Below are 24,468 nucleotides of genomic sequence, written 5' to 3' on the forward strand. Positions count from 1 at the left end.
GGGAAGGGGACTAAAGCGTAGTATATGAGGACAGGAGAAAGAAATGTAACCCCACAGCTGAACATCCAGCAAGCAGCATCCAGGCTAAATGTAACCCACGTCTCAGATCATGGACATAGGAAATCTTCCACCAAACAACTTTGACCAATCTGGCTAGGCTAAGAAACCAACAAGGCTTAAGCAAGGAATTTCAAGTTTGTTTAAACGTGGTACAGCTGAGTCTAACTTGTCATAAATAGGCTACCTATGAAAGGTCATAGTCTAAAGATTAAAATGCCAGTTGGCAACTGTCTTCATAGTTGTACAGCCTCCAGAGAATGAGAAGTTTATTATGCTCAGCAGCTTCCACTCTGTCATTGATCAAGAGTTTGTCACCATGGATTCATTTCTGGTTCACTGTAGGATTTGACTGAAGGATTTATAATATTGTGTTGTTGTTGTTTTTTAATATCCATGCCCTTCGCCATCACCAATTAGTGGAATAGTTGGAAAAAATGATGCACAAATAGAAATTTAATTCGATGTACATTTCTAAGTGGAGGAAACTTATTAGAAAGATTTATTAAACTCCTCAGTTCAAGAATTTAGGAGAATTGTGGACCTTGAGAAATACAGTTTTCAGACTCCCAACAGCACACAAGAATGTAACTCCCCAAGATATCTTATACGTCTATCTCAAACTTAACAAGACATCTCATGGGTCCATCTTGAAATTTGGGGAGAAAAAGATCACTGGCAATCTGTTTGGGAAAGTACAGATACTCAGCCTCTAACTGCAGGTGTGAATTAACCTACACCTAACTCCTCAATGGGAATTCCCTAGAGCTCAAGAGGACCAGAGAGTTTGAACAATCTAAAAGCTATTAAATGTAAATGAAGTCATGAGTTCAGGAGTTATTCAACAATTGAAGTTCATAAACAACTTTCTTTTTTTTTTTTTTTTTTTTTTTTAATTTTTTTTTTTTATTAATTAATTTATTTATTAGTTTCAGGTGTACAAAACAAGGTAATACTTAGACGTTCATCATTTATATCCCTCATACTGTGAACCCCCCTCCCCCCATCCACTATCCCTCCGACCTCACACTGAACCATCACATTATATATATAAAATTATAGTTGGCATTCATTAATGTTTAGCTTCTGATGTACAATGCCATGATCAGGTATCCACAGTATCCCTGAGGTGGTCTCCCAAATAGGACGCATGTCCATCGGATACCCAACAAAATCTTTACAACATTATAGAATACCTTCCCCAAATTAATTTTCAAAAGAAAAACCCTGAGGCCATCTTGTGGTTACCAGCTGCTTCCAAATCCCTTCACCTTTCCCCTTATCCCCAACCCCCTCCCACACACCCATCTAACCACTCTCGGTTTTTTCTCTGCGTCCCCAAAACTGACTCTGATTAGTTCATTCACATAGTTTTTTCTTTAGATTCCATATATAAGTGAGATCATATGGTACTTGTCTTTCTCTTTCTGACTTATTTCACTTAACATAATGTTCTCTAGATCCATCCATGTTGCTGCAAATGATAAGATTTCTTTCTTCTTTATGGCTGCGTAATACTCCATTGTATAAATGTACCACAGCTTCTTAATCCAGTCATCTACCGATGGGCATTTTGGTTGTTTCCATATCTTGGCTATTGTGTAAAGTGCTGCAATAAACATAGGAGTGCATACAGATTTTTGAATTGGAGTTTTGGATTTCTCCGGGTAGATGCCTAGGAGTGGAATTACTGGATCATAGGGTAGTTCCATTTTCAGATTCCTGAGATACCTCCATACTGTTTTCCATAGTGGCTGCACTAATCGGCAGTCCCACCAACAGTGCACTAGCGTTCCCTTTTCTCCACATCCGCGCCAGCATTTGTTGTTTGTTGATTTATTGATAATAGCCATTTTGACTGGAGTGAGGTGGTATCTCATTGTGGTTTTTATTTGCATTTCTCTGATGGTTAGTGAGGTTGAGCATTTCTTCATATGTCTTCTTGCCTTCTGTATGTCCTTTTTAGAGAAATGTCTCCCCAAGTCCTCTGCCCATTTTTTAATTGGGTTGTTTGTTTTTTTGGAGTTGAGTTGAGTAAGTTTTTTATAGATTTGTGATATTAATCCCTTATCAGATATATCATTGGCAAATATCTTTTCCCACAGAGTAGGATCCCTTTTTGTTTTATTGATGGTTTCCTTTGCTGTGAAAAAACTTTTTAGTTTGATGTAATCCCACATGTTTATTTTTTCTCTTACTTCGCTTGCGCGAGGGGATATATCAGTGAAAATCTTACTCCGGGTAATGTCCATGAAGTTTCTTCCTATATTTTCTTCTAGATATTTTATGGTTTCAGATCTTACATTTAAGTCTTTAAGCCATTTTGAATTTGTTTTTGTATATGGTGTAAGGAGGTGGTCCAGCTTCATTTTCTTGCATGTGTCCGTCCAGGTTTCCCAACACCACTTATTGAACAGACTATCTTTACCCCATCGTACATTCTTGCTTCCATTGTCGTAGATTAGATGGGCATATAGGCATGGATTTACGTCTGGACTCTCTATTCTGTTCCATTGATCTATGTATCTATTTTTATGCCAGTACCATGTTGTTTTGATTACTGTAGCCTTGTAGTATAGTTTGAAATCAGGTATCGTTATACCTCCCACTTTGTTCTTATTTCTCAAGATTGCTGAGGCTATCCGGGGTCTTTTATGGTCCCATATAAATTTTAGGATTATATGTTCTATTTCTGTGAAAAACGTCGTTGGTAGTTTGATAGGAATTGCGTTGAATATGTATATTGCCTTAGGCAGTATGGACATTTTAATTATATTAATTCTTCCTATCCATGAACATGGAATGTGTTTCCATCTATTTATGTCTTCTTTCATTTCTTTCTTCAGTGTCATATAATTTTCTGAGTACAGATCTTTTACATCTTTGGTTAGATTTATTCCCAGATATTTTATAGTCTTTGGAGCAATTGTAAATGGAATTGTTTTTTTAATTTCTCCTTCTGATATTTTATCATTGGTATATACAAATGCAACTGATTTCCGAATATTAATTTTATATCCTGCTACTTTACTAAATTCATCTATCAGTTCTAATAGTTTCTTGGTGGAGTCTTTAGGGTTCTCTATATATAGTATCATATCATCTGCATATAATGATAATTTTACTTCCTCCTTACCAATTTGGATGCCTTTTATTTCTTTCTCTTGTCTGATTGCTGTGGCTAGAACTTCCAGCACTATGTTGAATAGAAGTGGAGAAAGTGGGCAACCTTGTCTTGTTCCTGATCTTAGGGGGAATGGTTTTAGCTTTTCCCCATTGAGTATGATGTTAGCTGTGGGTTTGTCATATATGGCCTTTATTATGTTAAGATATGATCCCTCTATTCCCACTTTCTTAAGGGTTTTTATCATAAAAGGTTGCTGTATTTTATCAAATGCTTTTTCTGCATCTATTGATATGATCATGTGATTTTTATTTTTCATTTTGTTAATGTGGTGTATCACACTAATTGATTTGCGGATGTTGAACCACCCCTGCATACCAGGGATGAATCCCACTTGATCATGGTGTATGATCTTTTTAATGTATTGCTGAATTCTGTTTGCTAATAATTTGTTGAGAATTTTTGCATCTATGTTCATTAGAGATATCGGCCTGTAGCATAAACAACTTTCTATTGCTTCCTTTGGAGTGCAAAGCTCAGGTTGTGTCTAATTTTCATGGCTTTGTCCTCAAAGCTCACATTTGAGGTACTGATTAAATGCAAAACAAACTCTCCCAGCCAAAGAGCAATGAAGGCTCTTCATTCCAACTACAAATAAACACACCTCTGCTGCCATGCTAGTGCAGATTCAAGGCATGTGCCGCAGCCCTGTGTCCCTACCAAATGACAAGGCCGTCTCTAAACCGCTTAGATGTAAAAACTACTGTATATTTGGCTGCTGGCAAAACACTATACTGTATTCCTGGAATTTTGGAAATAGATATGCAAATTCTAGAATGACCCTGATATTTGGGGGCCATATGCCTAAGCCTCAGGCAATGCTTAAATCCATGTAATGCTGGACATTGAGGACATGTTGAAATTGAAGCTGAAAGACACCATGTTAAACTTAGAGTCAGAACTGAAAATTGAATCAGTTCTTCAGAATAATTCAGTTGGCTAAATACTAATTTTTCTCATTGAACTATTTATTCAAAGTTAATGCATCCAATGCATATCAAATCCTGACTGTAACTTGGCCACTATGTATGAACAAAATTAACCTTTTTATGGTATGGTTCTGTATCCCTGTTGGTGACAGTTTTCTCCAATGACTGACCAAGAAAACAAATCTGGGCAACTTTTACCTAATGGATCTCTAATCGTGTAGCCAATCCCTCACTGAGAAGATCCAGGCATTCATACCCTTCACTAATGATGAGTTTCCACCTCAAATATTCTGTTCAATTCTCCCCACACCACAGACTGTGTACCCTTAATTTCTCTCCGGAAATATGGTCGTGCCATTTCTGGCATGCTTGTAATATTCTAAACAATACTAGCAAATTGTGAAATAGGTCAAACTAGGCTCTGGACACCCTTTCCATCAATGTTCACCCTCCTTCCTCCTGCTGGCCTTTTCCCAAAAACCATTTTATCTGTCATTAAATCAAGTAACTAGTTTTTTTAGTGCCCACTATGTACAATGCAAGGTCATTCTGTATAGCATCTCATTTATCTTCTCAACAATGTATTATCATCTCTATTTTGCAAATGCAGAAAACCTACAATTTCAAAAAACAAGGGGGAGAGCACTCTGAAAAAGATGATAACAGAGAAAGGCAGCATAGATGCCACTGAGGGGAATTAATTTTACCTTGGGGTGTAGGGAAAGTCAACTGTTAATGACTTTTTCAGCAGATAACTACTTTAAAAATGAGTCAGATATTTCAAATTTTCACTAGACAGGGAATGTTTGTCAACCTGACTCTCAACATCTACTTAACTCATCTCCCTCCTACCACACTTTGTACCTGGGGCTTCATTAGAAGCTCCAGAAAATAAGTCCAAAGGAAACCCACCTTTTTCAAGGCAGAAGTCATACCCTGCCCGTATCTTTAAGACTACACCCATGAATTAGGAACTAAAGCTAAATGAAAATTGGTCTGTTCCTGAAAGGCTGCAGACCAGGACCTAAAAGCATCCGACCAGTCAAGCTGTCCAGAGCGCCAAAGCAAAGGGCAGGACTTTGGTATTGTTTTTTTAAGAGTAAAACCAACACTAGACAATGTCAATCTCACAGAGACTGTACTAACTTCTTTTAACCACAAGGCAATTTCACAAATGCATGTAATCAATAACAGACAGAATTCAAATCTGAAATTCTTAAAACGCATTCTTTGTTTACAATATTATTGTTTGGCAGGTTTTTAAACTATATAAATGGTAATTATACTATATATTTACCCTTCATGAATTTGCTTTTTTAGCTCAACTTTACATTTTTAAGATTGAGTCATGATGATATACAGAGCTCCTCTTCACTGATTGTAACTAGTAAATAGTGTTCCACTGGAGGAATATTCGTATATAATTTATTCACCCAATCTCCTGTTGTTGAGAATTTAGATTGTTTCCTATTGGTCACTAACACAAAAACAGGATCAGAAATAAATATCTACTTCAAGAATCAACTTTTTCCCAGTTGATCCAATAACCAATTCTTGAAATATGAGAGACTGTATAGCCTATAAGCTCTGAAATCATAGAAACCTGGGATCTACTCCTGGGACCAGCTCTGGGGTTCTTCTGGCTAACTGTCGAAATCTCCCTACACCTCAGTTTCCTCATTTGTAAAATCAAGTTAATAAAAATTACTAAATAGTCACAGTTGAAAGGACTAAGATTAATATCTAACACCTAAAATCTAATACCTAACTAACATCTAATACCTAATTAATATCTAATACCTAATTAATATCTCATACCTAAAGGACTAAGATTAATATCTAATAGCATTTATTGAATGCTTTAGCATTCGGTACACATTCAATAAATGGTAGCTACTATTATTAACATCTCTTTACAATCAAAATTATTTAAGATATTTTGGGGGCTTCAAACAAGCTAATAATTAAATTATTTCAGCTGAGATATTGCTGTGTAATCAATAATGGTTATTTATTGAATGATTGAAGAACAAAAATTTTCACCAATGCAATGAATACAAAGGAAGAGGGTAAGGAGAGGCCTGTAACTTTGGAGTTTAAAAAAATTGGTTCATAAATAGGAATGTGAGTGCTTCAGTAAACTAAACCCTCTTACGGATAAACATACGCATAGTGAATCCTAACCCAGTGCTCAACAGAAATATAATGTGAACCACATATGTAACTTTCATTTTCCTAGTAGCCACATGAAAGAGGTAAAACAAAAACAGGTAAAAAATTAATTTTAATAATGTATTTTACTTAATCCAATCTATACATATTACCACTTCAATATGTAAAGAATATTTAAAAATTAAGGAGGTATCTTAGACTTTTTTTACACTAACTCTTCACTAAGGTGTATTGTACATTTACAGCACATCTCAATCCCAACTAGCCCTATTTCAAGTGCCCAAAAGTCACATGTTGACAGTAGTTTTAACCTACACCTTCTCAGAAAGATCCCTGTAGAGTGTTTTTAGCGAAGACTTTCATTTATCAGCTAATACTGTCTCGGTGCCTTTTATCAAGGTAACTATTAGCAATAACACTCACAGACTTGAGTTCTTCCCAATAAAAATAGCGCAACTCCATAATTTTATCAGAGTTAAACATCAATCACAGTGGAGAAGCAAAAAGTGGGAAGAATGGCTTACCGTTTACAAGACACATTCTTCAACATTATTTCATTTCAACCTCCCCAGAACTCAGTGAGATAGATCATTTACAAATGGGAAAACAGAGGACCAGAGTCAAGTGACTTGCCAAGAGTTAGATGGTAAGTGGACTCAATTCCATGTCTCCAAACTCTACTGGCTGCACAGCTGTACAAACGCAAAAAATAAACGGGCTCTAAGACTGCAGCATAGATCTTATCCTGATGACTAAAGACAGGGTATTGATGCGCTCTAAATTTCTCTCCATTTGCACCAAAACCTAAAATGAGGCTTTAAAAATAGCATCCAAACCTGCACAAAAACATGTGAGTGCGAAATACAAAACAACAAAAAACGTAGCAATGGTCAAGCAATCTCAAATATTAAAGTGGAATAATCCTGTTTCTCAAAAACTTTAGTACCAAGGTGGGCAAAGTCTTAAGTAAATAAATTAAACTCCATTCTGGCTTTCCCGACCTAATGTCTGAGTATGTTTGTTAAACTTTAACAAAGCGAGTAAATTCAGATTGCTTGATTGTTTAGCTTAAGGATAATTATTAAATGTTTTCAAGTAAAAATGCAGTTGCAAGGATTCTGAATGCTGAGCCACTATCTCAGAATCACAAGTTTCTAAAAGTGAACTCACTATGGGACAATATACGGATTTTTCTTTTTAAGAATACTAACTGAAAGGCAATATACCATAATTTTATTAGTGGTTATTTTCAATGGTAAATGGGTTTGTGTGTGCTTTATAGTTCTTTTTCTAAAAATTCCAATTTTTCTACAATCAATCTGTTAGCTTTATAGTTATAAAAATATTAATAAATATGACTTGAACTTAGGCATCTTTAAACACAGATGAGGGCTTAAAACAATTTCTTCTCAACTTTAAACAAAACTGCTATTCTGATGCCAAGCTCATCTTATGTGACCCTTAACAGGATCTCAATTAACAAGGGCAAATCTTTTCAGAACTCAGTTTATAAATTCTACCCATAAAATTGTCTTCCAGCTCCGACATTTATCAACTTTCTAAGTATTTTAAATTTTTAATAATCCTTATAATGGCCATTAGGGGCCTAGAAACACCAGGTTCATTTTAGCTGAAAGTCATGATCTCGCCTAACTTTCTGATGCTGCAAAATGAACCAATTTGAGTGTTTACCTCCACTCCTCCCCAGCTTTCCTTTAAAAACGATTGTGCAAAAGAACTGGCAGCCTGTAGGAGCTCAGACAGCCTAGAATGTGGTACTACCACCCTCGGTATAACTGAAGTTTCTTTTTCTTCTAGCTCTCCAGAAGTCTTATCCAAGAAACACTTGTTTGTTGCGCACCTATCGATGGCCAGCCTCAAAACGCAGCTGGGAAGCAACCTACAAAGAAACAAGGCCCCGAAGGGCGCACCCTCTCAATCGCGGAGACAAACCGGTAAACAATTCGAATCCAAAGTGATAAGAGCCATCTGGGAGATAGGACAAAGCGCCCAGTGAACACTCTCTGGGGATATCAATTCGGCCAGCTAGGTGTGCCAGGAGGGCTGGGGCGCTTTGGGGGGGGCGGGGAGGGATCTGAAAATGCTTTCCTGAGCTTGCCTTAAAGCAGGCGTCCATCAATTTCTCCAAAGGCTGGAGGCCAGAGCACTTTCCGCCTGGTCCTCCCCCTCTATACAGTGAGGCCAGCAGAGCCTCGGCCTGACGGTCGGCCTGGGAACTCGGCTACGTGACCACAAGGCTCCCAGAAGGGGCCGAGGCCAAGTCGCCCCTCGCTGGGGTCTGGGCAGCCCCGCCTGCTCCCGGTCCCGGAGGCAGGCCTCCACCTCTTTACTCCTTTTACCGTCACCGGTTGAGGAAAGACTCCGCCCAGTTCTGGGGGCGAAGCGCAGGCATCAATCTGGGTGCAAAATTTGATCCCTGCCACTCCCGGATCAGTAGGGGCCGAGATTTGAGGGCCGCCAGGGCCTGCCCAGGCGGGGCGGCTCTGCAGCCGGCGGCCTCCGATGAGCCCTGCCCGAGGAGCGGGGGACACGGTGGGGTCACCCAGGCCGACGCAGGAGGACAGCGCCCCGCACCCCCCGCGGACCCCTCCGAGCCCCAGCAGCTCCCTCCGTCTCCCGTTCCACCGCCTCCCGGAGGGCGGGCGGAGGACTGCGGGAGAGCAGGCGTCTGGGAGCAGGGGAGGCAGGCTCCAGACACAGGGGGAGGGGCGGCCCCCGCCTGCTTCTAGGCGCAGGGACCCCGAGCGCCGCGCGCGCCCACACAGCGGGATCCCCCGCTTTACCTGGTCCGGTGAAGGCGCGGTGGGAGCCCAGACGGGCTGGCGGGCAGGAGGGCGCGGCGTCGGCCCTCCCTCACCTGGGCGGAAGTGAGAGGCCCAGGGTGACTGCGCCTCACCTGGCAGGCCCTCCCCTCGCACCGACCTCCCTGCCCGGGGCGGGGCGCCGCGTTGGCGGGGGCGGGGGAGCCTGGGGCTGCGGGAGGCCAACTGAGAAGCGGACCCCGGGGTCCTGGGCTTCTCTCCTTTCTGCAGGTTAAATTCCACTGGGCAAGGGAGGGTTAAAGATCCTGGAATAGGTAGTGGCTGGGGGCCGATCAGACCGAGGAAACACCTAGTGGTGGGGACAGCCGGCACTAATGGAGTGGGAAGGTCGCTAGACTGGTGTTGCAGGAGGCTGAGCGGAGAGCGAGACCCACGATCAAGGACATTAAAAGAGGAGAGTGAGGAAAGGATTTGGTCAAATCTGCTTAGTCCCTCGTTATCCTGTTCTGTCATCCCTCCTTGTTTTTTCTAGATGCACTGACCCAATATAAAACTCTAAGAAGAATAACTGGAGGTTATGTCCCCCCTTCGCTTCGCTGAGAAAAGGAAAGAAACGAATTTAGCAATATCCACCACCAATATGCCCGGCGCTAAGCTCATACATGACCTCAATTACTGTGTGAAGAAACTGATGAAGAAACTGCGTACCTGACAGGTTCGGTGATTTGCCCCAAGTTGGGGACCTAGAGGGGATCTTCTGACTCCAAGCCCCGTGTTGACTTCACTATACATCTGAACAAAAATGTTTTTGGTGTCATAACTTGACTTTGAGAAAGATCTGTGTAAAACCTGCAATGGCATTATTCCGCTCTCTTTAATATAACTAGGGGATTTTGATGCTAGGCGTTTTACTTTGTCTAATACAGTCCACACTCTAACGATAAAGAGAGTCGATCTTCACGTATGTATTCATTGAATAAATGCAGTATTTGTTCATTGTGATGGACTGTAAAATGTTAAAAATGGGATGCCTGTCCTCGCAGATACGGCATATATACAAAACAACTGCAACATAAAGTCATCTGTTGTAAAATCATGCACTTGGTACTTAGCAGTGTTATTGTTAGTTTGATGCTCTTAAAAATATCACTTGTTAAGCCTGGTAAAAAGATACACAATTTAGCACGGTCCCTACTTCTTAGGAACTAACAAGCTATTAAGAGAAATAAACGCATACGATAAATTAAATTACCAAATAGAATGAAGCCAGAACTTCCAGAAAATAAAAAGATCTATTATGTTTGTTGAAAGTATCTGTTAGGTCTTCAACGGGTCTTAAGAGGTGTTGGAATTTGCTTAATGTAAAAAAGAAGGAAATGCTTCCCAAGTCAGAGAGGTGGCAAACGGGCGGAGACCAATTATCTCAAAGCATCACTTTGCAAACATGTGGGTCTCTTACATTTGGTGATGGTTATAAACATATTACCCCTTTCTCAAAAAATAATGTGACTTTGGATTGACTGTGAAGTTCAAATTCCTTTTCTGAGTATCCAAAGCTCTCTTAAACTCTCCCCTTCTTGCTGACTCTTCAACTTAATCTCCTACTTGACGTCTTCAAGGTCTTACTGTGACCAAACAAGTCTACTGCATGTCCTTAGAATCACCACAACTGGCTTTTCTGTTGGTTACTCATCTCCTTTCCCATGCTTGGAATGTCCTGTAAGCCCTGTGGTTCCCCAGGACTAGACTCACGTCTCACCTCTTATGAGAAGCTGCCTCCATGACCACCCCAGTACACATCCGTCTCCATCACATCTAATCTAATTTTCTCCACATTTTTGTGTTGCTAATTTAATGTGAGCTTTAATTTTGCTCTTACCTGGAATTTTTTTTAAATTAATTTATTCAATACATTTTTTAAGGCGCTTATTCTGGGGTAAACATTTTCTGGCACCAAGTTTTCTGTTTCTTTGTTTTACCTCTGAGAACCCTCAAGAGTGTCTCATTCATAGAATGAAGATGAACAAAATTTTTAAGAACACATCTCTGAAGTCAGAAGATCTGAGTTTGAATCCTGACTCCAGCATTTCCTAAAATATGTGATTTTGGCAAGTTACTTAACCCTTCTAAATTTCATCAGTAGAATTATGGTAACTGCTTACTTTGTATGGTAGTTTTGAAAGTGAAATGAAGGAATACATATATTGCATATACCTGGCACATAGAAAGTACTCAGTAAATGAAGCAGCACAGAGATTGGAGCGAGCACAACAGATACTGGTGACAGTAAGGAGACAGCCAACAGTAGTGCGTAGTAAATAAAGTGAGACAGATGGTAGAGAACCTGAAAATACTACAGAGAACTTTAGGTTATAAGACTTTATCCTTCATCACTAAGAAATTAAAGACCCACTGAAAATATTTGAGTAAGATTTTTATTTGTTTGCTTTTAAAAACATTTAATGATTGGTGTTTATTTAAAAAAAATTTAGAGCAGTTTTGGAAACACAGCAAAATTGGCAGGAAGGTACAGAGATTTCCCATAGGCCTCCCCTCTTCCCCCCACCCATGCACAGCCTCCCCTGTTATCACCGTCCCCCAGAGTGGTGCATCTGTTACAATTGTTGAACCTACACTGACAAATCACTATCACCCACAGTCCACAGTTTACATTACAGTTCACTCTCAGTGTTGTGCAGTCTATGGGTTTGGACAAATGTATAATGACATATATTCACTGCTCTAAAAATCCTCTGTGCTCAGCCTGTTTATAACCCTCACCTCAACTCATGGCAAACACTGATTTTTTTTTTTTTTGTCTCCATAGTTTTACCTTTTCCAGAATGTCAGATGGTTGGAATTATGCAGTCTATGGCCTTTTAAGATTGCCCCTTTTATTTAGTAAATGCATTTAAGGTTTCTTCATGTATTCTCATGGCATGATAGCTCATTTCTTTTCAGCATTGAAAAATAGTCCATTGTCTGTAGTACCATAGTTTATTTATCCATCACCTACTGAAGGACATCTTGGTTGCTTCTAAGTTTTGGCAACTCTGAGTAAAGCTGCTATAAACATCTGTGTGCAGGTTTTTATGTGGACGTAAGTTTTCAACTCCTTTGGGTAAATACCAAGGAGCTTAAATAGAATTTTGAATATGATATAGGGTTTGGGGGTTTTTTTTAATGAAAGATAAATCTGGAAGCAGTGTGAAAAGTGGATTGACAAAGTTGGGGAGGGACCCTATAATCAAAAAGAGGAAGGAAGGAGCCACTATAGCAAGGTACACAGAAATAAGTTACACCTGAAATAAGGTGAAAATGAAGGATAAAAAAAATGAACACTTAAAAATATCAGTTGCGGAGTGGCTAGTTAGCTTAGTTGGTTAGAGCGCCATGCTCTAACACCAGGGTTGCCGGTTCGATCCTCCCATGGGCCAGTGTGGGCTGCGCCCTTCACGACTAGATTGAAATAACTATTTGACTTGAAGCTGGTGGGTCCTGGAAAAGCACACTTAAAAATAAGTAAAAGTTTAATATATATATATATATATATATATATATATATATATATATAACAGTTATATATATTTAATATATATTAAACAGTTATATATATATTTACATATGTATATATGTAAATATATATATCAGTTGCTTACTGATTAGACAAAGGGATTAAAGAAAACAAAGAAAAATATGGAAATATAAGGATTCTAAGTTTTGAACCTGGTAAAAGGGTTATTGATGCTGAAACTAAGAAAAGTCGATTTATTCTGTTTTGTTTTTTGAGAAGCAGGACTCTGATAAAGTCCATTTTAGGTCCTACATTTGACATTCAAGATGAAATATACTTGGCATAGAGTAGGCCTTATTAATCGATGAGCCCATTTAATTGGAGAGTAGGCAGCTAGACTGGCGCACCAGAGAGGACACAATTAGAAACACTTGAGAAATAACAGCATGTATATACCGTGTTTCCCCCAAAATAAGACCTAGCTGGATAATCAGCTCTAATGAATCTTTTGGAGTAAAAATTAATATAAAACTTGGTATTATATTTATTATATAAGACCCGGTCTTATTTTACTATAAGACCGGGTCTTATATTAATGTTTGCTCCAAAAGACGCATTAGAGTTGATTGTCCGGCTAGGTTTCATTTTCGGGAAAACACGGTAGTAGAATTTAAAATGTGCAACTATAAAAGATCTACCAGAGTCCTGATATAAATTTATCACTGGAGGTAGGGGGCAGAGATTGTCCATTATAGTCATATTTTTAAAAAGTTGGGGAGAGTAACAATTTTTTATCTCTTAATGTTTCTGTTGTAACCATGGAAACAGGAGTCAGGTTGGTTTACTCAGAAAGTTTTGCTATGGGCAAAAAAAATTATCTGTTAACGTAATTAGGCATATGCTAGAATCTTAGGAATGGAAAGATCCAAGGTGCAGAGTCCTTGAATCCCAGAGGAAGTTTTGTTTCTTCGTGCTTCACTGGTTATCCTCTTTCCTAATGTTTCTATATAGCAATTTCGTACTGGGCTGTGCTATTCATGTCTTTTGCTTTCTATAGAATTTTATAGATTTTTTATAGTAATAACTCTTTTATTTTTTACTATTTTTTTATTGGAAAATATTGGGGAACAGTGTGTTTCTCCAGGGCTCATCAGTCCCAAGTCGTTGTCCTTCAATCTAGTTGTGGAGGGCACAGCTCTGCTCCAAGTCCAGTCGCCATTTTCAATCTTTAGTTGCAGTGGGCGCAGCCCACCATCCCATGTGGGAATTGAACCAGCAACCTTGTTGAAAGCCCACGCTCTAACCAACTGAGCCATCTGGCCGCCCCTCAATTCTATAGAATTTTTATGTGAGAAAGAAATTTGGCACTGAAAATATGCCTAGGATTGAGATTTAAGAACTTTCTTACTAAAGTTAGACAATGGAGTAACCATGGGATCAGAGACTATGCTTGCAAATAAATTAATATATTTTACTGCACTATGAGAACATACATTAATGGGCAGTAAGAGGAGAAAGTGAATTTTTCAATATACCATCAGTTCAAGACTCAAAATTTTTGTATTGTTTCTTTACTTCCATGGGAAGAGTCTTGTACTTTTCAGTTTATACATTGTAGGAGAGGATAATGATATTATTAGAACCACAAAAATAGATTTTGTAAAGGGATTAATCAGCAAAGCATAGCATTTTCAAATAGTTAGGTGTTCAAAATCTATATAAAAAATGACACAAATACAAAGATCAACAATATTCCTGCAGTCAGGAGAAAAGTACAGTAAATCCTCAGTGGCATAAATAGGTTCTTAGAACTGCAACAAAATGACATATAATGTGTTAACCTAAAAAATGAAAAGGCCCAAGTGAGAGGCAACAAGCATTTATTTGAGTTCCAAAAGAATAGCTATTTGGGAAGCACTGATTCATGCAGAACCTCACTTAGTGTTCCAACTAGGAAATGAAGGCAAGGGATATTTATAAGAGAAGGGGAACAATTACTTCAAGAGAAGGCAGGAACTTCTATGTATAGGTGCAGATAAGCTAACATAGTGATATTACTCAAAAGAATGTTTAATTTTCAGTCCGGTCATCATATTATCTGCTTTCTTGTCATCATTACAAACAGTTGTTTGGTGTACAATGCTGCTTTAGGCCCCATCCAAAGGTTATTTTGCCCAGTTTTAATATACCAAAGGTTTGAGAAGCAAGACACGCAAGGTAGTTCCTCTGGGATAGCAGCTCTGACTCCATTTTATAGTGGCTCCATTTATATGATATTTTATATTTCTTCCTTCTAATTGAGATCTTTCCTCAAAAGCATTGCTGATCAATCATTGGAAAGCAACACTGATCATTTGTTAAAAGCATCTGTGGTCCTCCATTGCCAGGTAAGCTCATTTTCGGCATGTCATACCATTGTCAGTCCCATATCACCAGGAAGAATCATTCCTGGTATGTCATGTCCCACATAGGAATGTGGGACAAGAAAAGTGGGTTTTTTTTAGCAGACTCAGGCCACATTTGAGCAACAAGAGTGCAAGGACAAAGGAAATCTTTACCATCATGTTCCTTTAAGGGCAAAAATCTTTTGTAGCTTCTTGAGGTTTCACGTATGAAGTCTCATAAGCCTTTGAGCAACCATTATCAGAGTGCTGTCTTTATAACATCGAGCTAGGCAAAACAAACATTTATAACAGCAAACATTCCTATACTAACAAACAAAATGTTCAGTCCAATTTGAAGAATTGATCTGAACCAGGAAGCAATACATGAGGGCAGTCAGCGGAAGGTAGTAGACAACCACGGTCAGTGGGCACTGTATTGAATCATTTGGCTTGTGCCCAATATTAATCTAGTTCGTCTCTATTTTATCACAAGTGTTTTATCCAAGTGCAACAAGCGCTATTAATAACAGAGCAAACCTCACCGTGTTTAGCTAGGATATAGTCAAGTGCAATCATATTGTCTAATGTAACTTGCAAAAGGGAATTAAAGATTTTTCCTGGTTGGCTGTCGCTTTGGGGGTGGCTCCAGCAATTTTCTCTAAGGTTTCTGATAAGTTTTTAATCATGTCTGTATTCTCATTGCAATACCTGCACAAGGGAAAAGTATTCTTCCAAATCTGGTACCTTTACTGTGGTTGACCTCACTAGGCATTGAACACCCTTGACTCTGCATGCAACCAGTTGCACATTTTGACCTGTGAAGTAGGTTTAAAGATGATGCCCAATGTTTAGTTATTTTTCTAGGCAGAAATAAAGGGGGAAAAGGAAACAATAACTAATATAGGTGCTTGTCGCCTCATATTAATTGTGATATAGGAACGAACTAAAGTAAGGAAGAAAGAAAAAAATGAAGGTGTAGCTTATACTAAGAGTTTCGAAATTCTGGAGGGAGAGTAAATGTGTCATTTCTATTTCTAAAGGTATAATTTACTAAATTGCTGTAGGTACCGGTAGCTTAGGGGGAAAAGAAATCCCTTGTATTTGGAAAACAAAGCTAAGGTAACATTTCAAATAAAAAGTCATAAAGTTATAATCATCCTAACCAGTTGATTCAGTCCAGTGTTATTAATTCTTGTTGATTTTGATCTTTTTGTTAGCAGTTTTATAAATCCAGTATTTTTTTGAATTCTGCAAATCTTCACCCAGTTTAATGGTATGATCTGAAAGTTTAATAGAAACTTGTATTTTAGAGTGTCAGAGTCCTCTCCAGGAATTTCTGATGACGAAAAATCTTTGCAGAAACACTTTTGCAACAGCATCAGAGTAAAACAATACCTAACTGCCTGCAAATGACAAAAGACTTAACGATACGGTGAGAGTTCACATAAACACACATAAAAACTATGCCAGTGACTTAGTTATCCATTCTAACCTTAGCTTGACCATACAAAAACTTTTTAAAGTTTAAAAATTGAACTAGTAAATTTCAAATTTCCTATCATTTAAACCTTTAAGCATAAATGTTTTGATTTAAAAATAGCTATCTCATTAAGGACTGGACTTCTAGGTTCAGGAGTAGAGATAGAAGTTGCTTTTTTTTCCTCCAAACCCATGGATCCTAGAGAGAACACAGATTCACAAGGTAGGGATGTGAATGTAGGAAGTTTAACGCTGCCCTCTGTCTTCCCTGACGCTGGTCGGGGAAGAAACGGGGAGGACCTTGGTGGTGTGGTGTGTCACAGCCCATGAGACCCCCTAGGAAACCAGCCCTTTCTTATTGCGTCAGTGAAGAGGGGATAACTTTTGTCACGGGATCTTGGTGGGTGTCAGAAAAGTAAATGTCACTGAGAGAACCACTGGGCCCCCTGTTTCACAGAGTAAGAGGCTGCAATCCTAACTTATTGAGAGGGCCGGGTATTGTGCTGCTTGGTTGCCCAGGTAGAAGTGACCACCTATTCTTTATGAATACATAACTAAAAGCCAATTTACATGCTTATATTTCAAATAAATATAAATTATTTATATTTATATAAATAAATTCAAAATAATGTGTCATAATCATCCAGCTCGATATTGAAACCTATAAGTAGGTACCAACCACTAAAATTAACAGTCTAAAGAGAAAAGAAGGCTTGTGCCTGGGGACAAAGGGCCAGGAAAGAGGAATTAAAATAAAAAAATAGTGCTGTAATACTGCAAAATTAGTTTAAGAAAAATTGTAAATATCATTACAATACGAAAATATTACTGAAATAATTCCATGTCCTCTTATGTTCAGAATGATGCCTCTCATAATATCATACATTATCCCAGGGTTCTCAAAGTGTGGTCTCAGAACCAGCAATAGTAACATCACTTGGGAACTTATTAGAAATGAACTATCCTGCCCCACCCTAGATCTTCAGAATCAGAAACTGAGGGTTGGGCCCATCCTGTGTTTCAACAAGTCCTCCAGGTGATATTGATGCTCCCTAAAGTTTGAGAACCAGTGCGTAGCACAATCCTGCAAAATTGCTGTTACTGTGGATAAAGAGGTGCCGTTCAAATGCAAGTGTTTTAACATTAGAGAAACAGGATTAATCTTTTATTTACAAAGTACGCATTTGTTCAGTATGAAAGATATCCCACTACAGAACTTTTAGTATAGAAAGTTAGTAAGAAGAGATGGAGGGGGAAAAACCCCTCCAATTTTTCACTTAGTCATAAACTCGTTGGTCTTCTCTCGTTATAGGCCCTTTCCTTCACCTAAACTTTCACCATTAGAAATAAAGCTGTAATGCCTAGCTTTGTGAGAGTCCACAAGTACCGTTCATAGCAGCTTTCCACAAAGTCTCTAGGGAGGTCATTATATCCTAACAGTAAGAGCACAGATTCTGAAATCGGACAAACATCACTTTTATTCCAACTCAGTAAGTAAGGTCAACATGCTTACTAGCCTCTTTGAGCCTAGTTCGTTATCTGCAAACCCCAAAGCTACCAGGACTAACGGAGATAATGTCTGTAAAGCGTTTATCAAATCGCCAGGCGCCACTAGCACTTTGCGGACAGAAAAGCCACGGCAGGGTTAGCTCCGGAGTGAGCAGCGAATGGAGGGTAGCTGACTCTCCAAGAGAGCCGTCTCCTGCCTACGGCAGATGCACTGTCCCTTTAAGAGCCTCCCTCCTCCGCCCTCCTCCCGCCCTTGCCTAGGCGAAGGCGGAACCGGAAGTCGTGGGGGACGTGCCGGTCCCCAGCATGGCGGCCGCCTTGCCCTCCCGGCCGGCTGTTCCCGAGGCCGTGGCTGCCCAACTCCTGGGTGTCCTGTGGTTCATGTCAGTAAGCACGGGACCTTGGGGAGCTGCCGCCGCCGCGGGCGAGGAGATGCTTAAGTGCGAGGACCTCAAAGTAGGACAATATCCTCTGTGAGGAGCACTCCCATAGGGGCGAGGTCGATTTGGGGTCGCGAGTGGGTCGCGGCCCTCCACGCGGGCTAGAGTTGTAGTGCAGGGAACGGTGACTTGTGGCCTCTAATGACCGAGGAGCCCTGGGGGATGAAGAGGATGTGGGGTGGGAAGAATAAAGGCCGCCCTGTGTGATTTCCTTCGGACTTGACGATCGTGGGCGCTTCCTCTTCTGATCCACCTGTATTTTTGCTGGCGGGTGTTTTTGCTCAACAACACAGGCGACCCTCGAGTAGGCCGGGTCCTCATCTAGGCACCGGTAATAAAAAGATTGACAGGCTCGACCCTGGAAGTGTGCCAACTTGGGCTGAGACGAGTAAGTTAATGATACGGCCAGTCTGCATTGCCCGTGTATCATTAACTTTACACGTAGTACTTTATGTCATTCTTACACTCCGTGAGCTGCCGGACTGTCAGGGGACAAATTCCTGTAACCGGGAGCAAACCATTTGAACTATTTTATCACCAAGAAAAATACAGATAACAATATAACCAAGTTGAATGTTGTGATAAATTAGTAGTACAGGTAAATCACTTAGAAGAATGCCTGGCACGTACATAGTAGTGTCTATATACGGGGGGTGCCGGAAGAATGTACACAAGTGGACACTGTGGTCAGCGCTGCTCAAGCAGTGGTTCGCCGCAATCAGACGTGTCTGCACGCGGATGGGAACCACTCTGAGCCCCTCTTGTCTTTGCAGAAGTCAGACGTGACTTGGGTTCCTCTTTCGTTATCGGTGTGTATTGAGTATTACAGTTTTAATAGCTTTTTCCTACCTTAAAATGTGTATATATTTTTTGGCACCCTCTCTATATTGGCTGCTTATTTACAGAAGAGAAAACTGAGGCTGAAGAGGTTGAGTGGATCCGTTCATTGTCACAGTTCTAATAATCAGAAGAACAATATGAAATGGGAGTTACAGTCAAATTAAAATAGCTAGTTTTGTACAAAATTAGATAGTGTTATACAAATTGTACAGCAGAAGAATTAATAACAGAAGTTAGAGATGTAAGATTCTATGAAAGAAAAATTTTAAATTAAGATAATTCTATAGTGTCTTTGTGTGAGTTGGGGAGAGACGGCCGTTATTTGATTTTTACAAGATAGCTCTAATTTGCTGAATACCATTTTGATTGGAGTTTGAGAGACATTGACCTAGGAGGTTGATTTATTTTTTTAGGCAAAAATGTCAGGGTGGTTCTCTCTAAGAAGATAACTGGGCAGTATGAAGCGTTGTGCTTTTGGAAACGTAGAGAAAAGTGGCTGAGCATATAGAACTATGAGGTGATAATAACTGGAAAATGACTGTTACTCCTGGCATAAAAATGAGATTTTCAATAGTGATTCAAAAATCTTCAACAGGTGTTGGACTATCTCCAGAGACATCTTATGAATACCTTACTTTTCCCATTTTAGTGTCAGTAAAATATTTAGGAAGCAGAAAAGCACCCCAAACGTTTTGAACATCTGTAAGAGGATAATTATTACATCTGTTTCCAAAGCTTAAATTCCTGTTGGGGAGACCATGTAGACCCATCTAAAACACAATATTGCCTCCCTGCAGTTTGATGGAAAGTACCATAGGCTTGGAATCAGGAAACCTGATTTTACTATCTATCACTTATATGACTTTGAATAAGTCATTCAAACTTTGAGCCTCAGTTTATGTTCCTGAAATGTGTGAATAATAGTCTCTACCTCACAGGATTATTTGTATTACTTGTATATATTTGTACATGGCAATATTTGGGGCCCATAAATTAGTTCAATCAAATCTCTGGAAACTTTTTTTTAAACCTTCAAGCTCACTTAAAATAATTTGGTAAAGATAATTTTATTTTCTTTGTGCTTTGTGCTTATACCCTTACTGATGTTCTTTAAAGATGGCATCATCTGCTAGAGCTTTTAGTATAAATTAAATTAATATACTTTTCCTGTAATGAATTAATGTTCAGGTATTATTTAGTCACTTTGAAAGTATGTTTGTGCTTGTGCTTTTTCACTTGGATAAACTAACACCTCTCTTTACATGTGAATATGAACATGAGTGTATAATATGAAATATTAAAGATAAGATGATAATGTTTTGTTTTGGAATGTAGTTCATATTTCCTTAACGTTTCTTACATATATTTGTAAAGATCCAAAAATAAATGATGCTACACAAGAACCAGTTAACTGTACAAACTACACAGCTGATGGTAAGACTTCCAGAAACATATCCTTAAAAATGGTTTTTAAAACATTATTTCATAGATAAGTGTATGATCTTTAAAAGTAAATCATTAATGTGTTTTTTAAGTTACATTATCATTCAGTTTCCAGAACAAGTTAAAATTAGAGAACTGGCGAGGGGATTTAAAAAAGAATCTTATTCTCTTTAATTACATAAACTTGGAAGTTTTATATTTTTATTACATTTTTCAACCTTTGGAATCAGTTAATATAGCTTTCTTGATGCCTTTTATTTACCAAGCTATATTCTTCAAAGGTGCTTCTTTAGTTAGATTTTTAATTACTCAAAAATGGTTATCTAAAAAAACCATTTTTCTAGCCTGCAGGATTCTTTACTGAGACTATTAGTCCAGTAAGGTACAGTGAGCAGCTTTATCATCCATATTATGCACTTGTAAAATATACTTGGGTACATCCTAAGTCTGAAAATAGTATGGTAAGGATTTTAACTATGCCTCAGTATTTTTTTTTTTTTTTTGTATCAGTATTTTCTTAGAGATGTTTTGATGATAGATAGCAAACCCTTAGCCTAATGATTTTTGGGGAGCTTTTATCACTCTAAAATATATGTAATGCCAGATAAAAATTAATAAATTGTTTTGTTTAGTCTTCTAAAAGGGCATATGTTGGAAGCAAGGCGGATGGAAGGATGTATATTGGAGCTATTTAATAGCATTCTTATTTGGCATGGTATATAATAAAGGCAATTATATAGTATTGTTTTGAGAAAAGAGCACCTATTGAATATATATTGATTGTTTTATGTATTAGACATGACATAAGCTGATAATTGATGTTTTCTTTATACATAGAAGCTATAGAACAGATTCATTATGTAAATGAATTTAAAGGAATTATTTTTGTTACAGCAAATAACTTTTTCAAAAGTATCAAATAGTTGACCTCTTGATTATGAGTTTGCATATATTTTTGAAAGCAGATCTCCTTTTATCTTTTTATATCTTTATATTTTCTCACACTGCTAGCTAGTCAGCAGAGATATTTGAAAGGAAGTTGTGTTCTACTTTTATAATTGATGTTTTTATACTATTGGAAAGTAGTGAAATTTTAAAACATATAAACAGTAATAGGTTATATGCATATATGACTTGTATAGTAGACATTGCTTAACATGTATACATTTATTTTATTTAGATGTGTTAAACGTAAAGAAACTGCAAGAAATTCCTTCCTTTTTAAATTTATAAGTATACTCTGATTTGCCTGTTTTATATATTTGCCTGTCTTTTATATTGTGCTTTTGGAATAGAGAATAGAATTTGCACACATTAAGAAGAACCAACTTTCAAATATTCAACCACTTATATGAAAGATGCTGGAAATCTGTGAATACTGTTGTGACTCAGGTATCTAACTTTAAACTAGGAAGCAGGCAGCCAGTTATTTCAAAAAACCATTTTTCTAGACTGCAGGATTCTTTACAGTTATTAGAATATGTAAGGAAATTATACAGTTAACAAGAAGAGCTCTGACCTCCAAAAAGAGCTTTGCCCTCCAGTTAGGTGTCTCTTGTATAAAACAAGATTGAATCCACTTAAACAGGTAAATAAGTTTATAAACATACACAGAATCAAAGTATGAAGAACTTGGAGGTATTAAAATACCATCATGGCCTATCAGGTAAGTACTCAGATGATGTGAGTGGAGAGCTACAGGAAAGTAAAGGGAAGGCTTTCTGTATGAGGGAATGATATGATTATTTATTTGGAGAGAATAAACCAAGTGCCTAATTGAGAACATATGGAAAATGTTGTAGATTAATAAGTAAAAGACTTTAAATCATTATCATGATTTTAAAAAGAAAAAGTTTTGGAGACAAATGTCAGTCGCAGGGCTTCTGCATACGGAGGTCCAATTTGTGCATGACTCAAAGGTGTCCAGCCAAGAGCTGGGATAGGTTCTGCCATCCCAGCCCAACACTCAAGAGGTTGTGTCTCTCCACAGAAAGTTGGGTTTTTTGTTTGTTTGTTTGTTTTTAATTGCTCTTTTAAAACAAAGGCTAATGGAGTGACCATTGTGAATCACTTCTAAGTCCTGATCACAGGTCTTCAAAATGACCCTTGAAACATGGTTTCCTTTTCTTAAACTACTTTCTGGGTGAAGATGAATGAGAGGAATATCTTACAAAGAGGGAAGTTTAGGGATAGATAATAGGTAGGAATTGGAATTAAAGGCAAAGGAAATTCAACTATGACAATAAATTGAAGTATCTTAAAATAGTTCCCAGTTATCCCAATGCCGATTAGCAAGCATATTTATTTGAGAGATTATTTGTAATAAACAATTTAATAGTTAAATTGATTACATATTAAATAGTTCAACACAATTAACTTAAAGAAAATTTATATATTACAAAATTATTGAGGAATTGCTTGATTGATATCAGAAAACAATGCATTTCTATTAGGCATGGTATGCTGGACAGTCGCCTCAACTGGAATCATAATTAGTGTTTTGTATTGCAACTGTCTCTTTAAGATCTGAATTTAGATAGTCTTCAGGAAGATATAACAAGACTTTAAGACAAAGTGATAGCTTCAAACTGAGCAAGTGCAAGGTAACATTTAGAAAAAAAATGTCCAAAAACTAATAGTTTTATGGCAGTTATTTAATCCAGAACTTTTAGCCAGAAATGGTGGAGGAAAAGGCACTAACATTTATTGAAGACCTACTGTAAGCTGTGCCTTGTGCCCGGTACTTTATGTCCTATTTAATCCCCAGAGTGGTCCTAAGACATGTGTGATCTTAGTGCTGTTTTTATCTACATGGAACCCAAGGTTCTGAAAGAGGCAATGCACAGACAGGTCATTTTCATTCCAAAATTCTTGCTGTAATCGATGAGGCTATGAAGGCTCGGGACAGCGCCTGCCTAGCACATAGTAAGCTCTGTGTTACTTCCTCTTACTGCAGGGGTGTCCGAACTGCGGCCCGCAATCCATTGTTAATTGGCCCGCAGCAAATTCCAAAAATATATTTAGTTTATTTAAATAAACCAGATGAGGCAATACATACTGCACCTCAAGTGAGTGGCCCGGCTGTTTGTGTATTTTACTGCATATGGCCCTTGGTAAAAAAACTTTGAAAAAGGTTTGGACACCCCTGTCTTACTGTGTCATCTAGGGTATGAGTAAAGATAAAAATTGCTAAATGCTAAAATAATACACTACATCAAATTTTAGTTGGAATAGAGAAACAAATAGCGTTCAGATTAATAAAAATCTATTTAGAATAGATACAAAGAATCTCAGTTTATGGCAATCATTATCAATGAGAGTTGATATAAACTGAAAATATAAAATCAGATTATGTTAAACTTAATGATTACCCAATAACCCAACAAGTTACCAACAAAAACTCTAGAAGTATTCTTTATCCCAGAGATGAAGTAAGTAATGGGCAGTAATATTTTGCATTTCTTCCCATGTTTCCTTTGTCAGAGGCAGAAGATTGAACTAAATGGGTTATGCATCTACTCCACTGACAATTCTTATATGCCTGTGTTGAGGCCATGCTATCATGAGATCTTTATCTTGTGTGTGTGTGAGTGTGTGTTTGTATGTATAAAATGTAGTTTTCCCTATCTAAATTAGTCTCATGTCAGATGTTATAATGGGAGGTGGTTTGTTATGCGTTATATTTTCTTGTGTTCTTTGCTAGTCTTAAAAATATATAATTACATACCTTCCCT

At 38.2% G+C, this 24,468-nt stretch overlaps 2 protein-coding genes across 7 annotated transcripts in view; one reads left to right on the forward strand and one right to left on the reverse strand.

The window, feature by feature from the left end:
• The window catches only part of PATJ (PATJ crumbs cell polarity complex component), a 299,142-nt gene extending 289,842 nt beyond the window's left edge, over positions 1–9,300 (reverse strand). For 3 of the 5 annotated variants that reach the window (XM_081055925.1, XM_081055924.1, XM_081055921.1), the window contains exon 1: positions 9,147–9,300. The gene's annotated coding sequence lies outside the window, so the exon portion shown is untranslated. Of the gene's footprint in view, positions 1–6,866; positions 7,035–9,146 lie in introns of those variants that run through there. The other 2 variants (XM_081055923.1, XM_081055922.1) reach the window with 2 other exon arrangements.
• An 8,992-nt stretch (positions 9,301–18,292) lies between these two features.
• Positions 18,293–24,468, forward strand: part of TM2D1 (TM2 domain containing 1) — a 35,226-nt gene continuing 29,050 nt past the window's right edge. The window contains exons 1-2 of one of the 2 annotated variants that reach the window (XR_013993768.1): positions 18,293–18,475; positions 20,652–20,725. Coding sequence is in view for 1 of the 2 variants with exons in the window: in XM_081055926.1 (XP_080912052.1) it covers positions 18,318–18,475; positions 20,652–20,725 (232 nt within the window). In the remaining variant the exon portion in view is untranslated. The remainder of the gene's footprint in view (positions 18,476–20,651; positions 20,726–24,468) is intronic. The other variant, XM_081055926.1, reaches the window with a different exon arrangement.

This window comes from Rhinolophus hipposideros (assembly GCF_964194185.1).
Source record: "Rhinolophus hipposideros genome assembly, chromosome: 8".
NCBI classification, from domain to species: Eukaryota; Metazoa; Chordata; class Mammalia; order Chiroptera; family Rhinolophidae; genus Rhinolophus; species Rhinolophus hipposideros.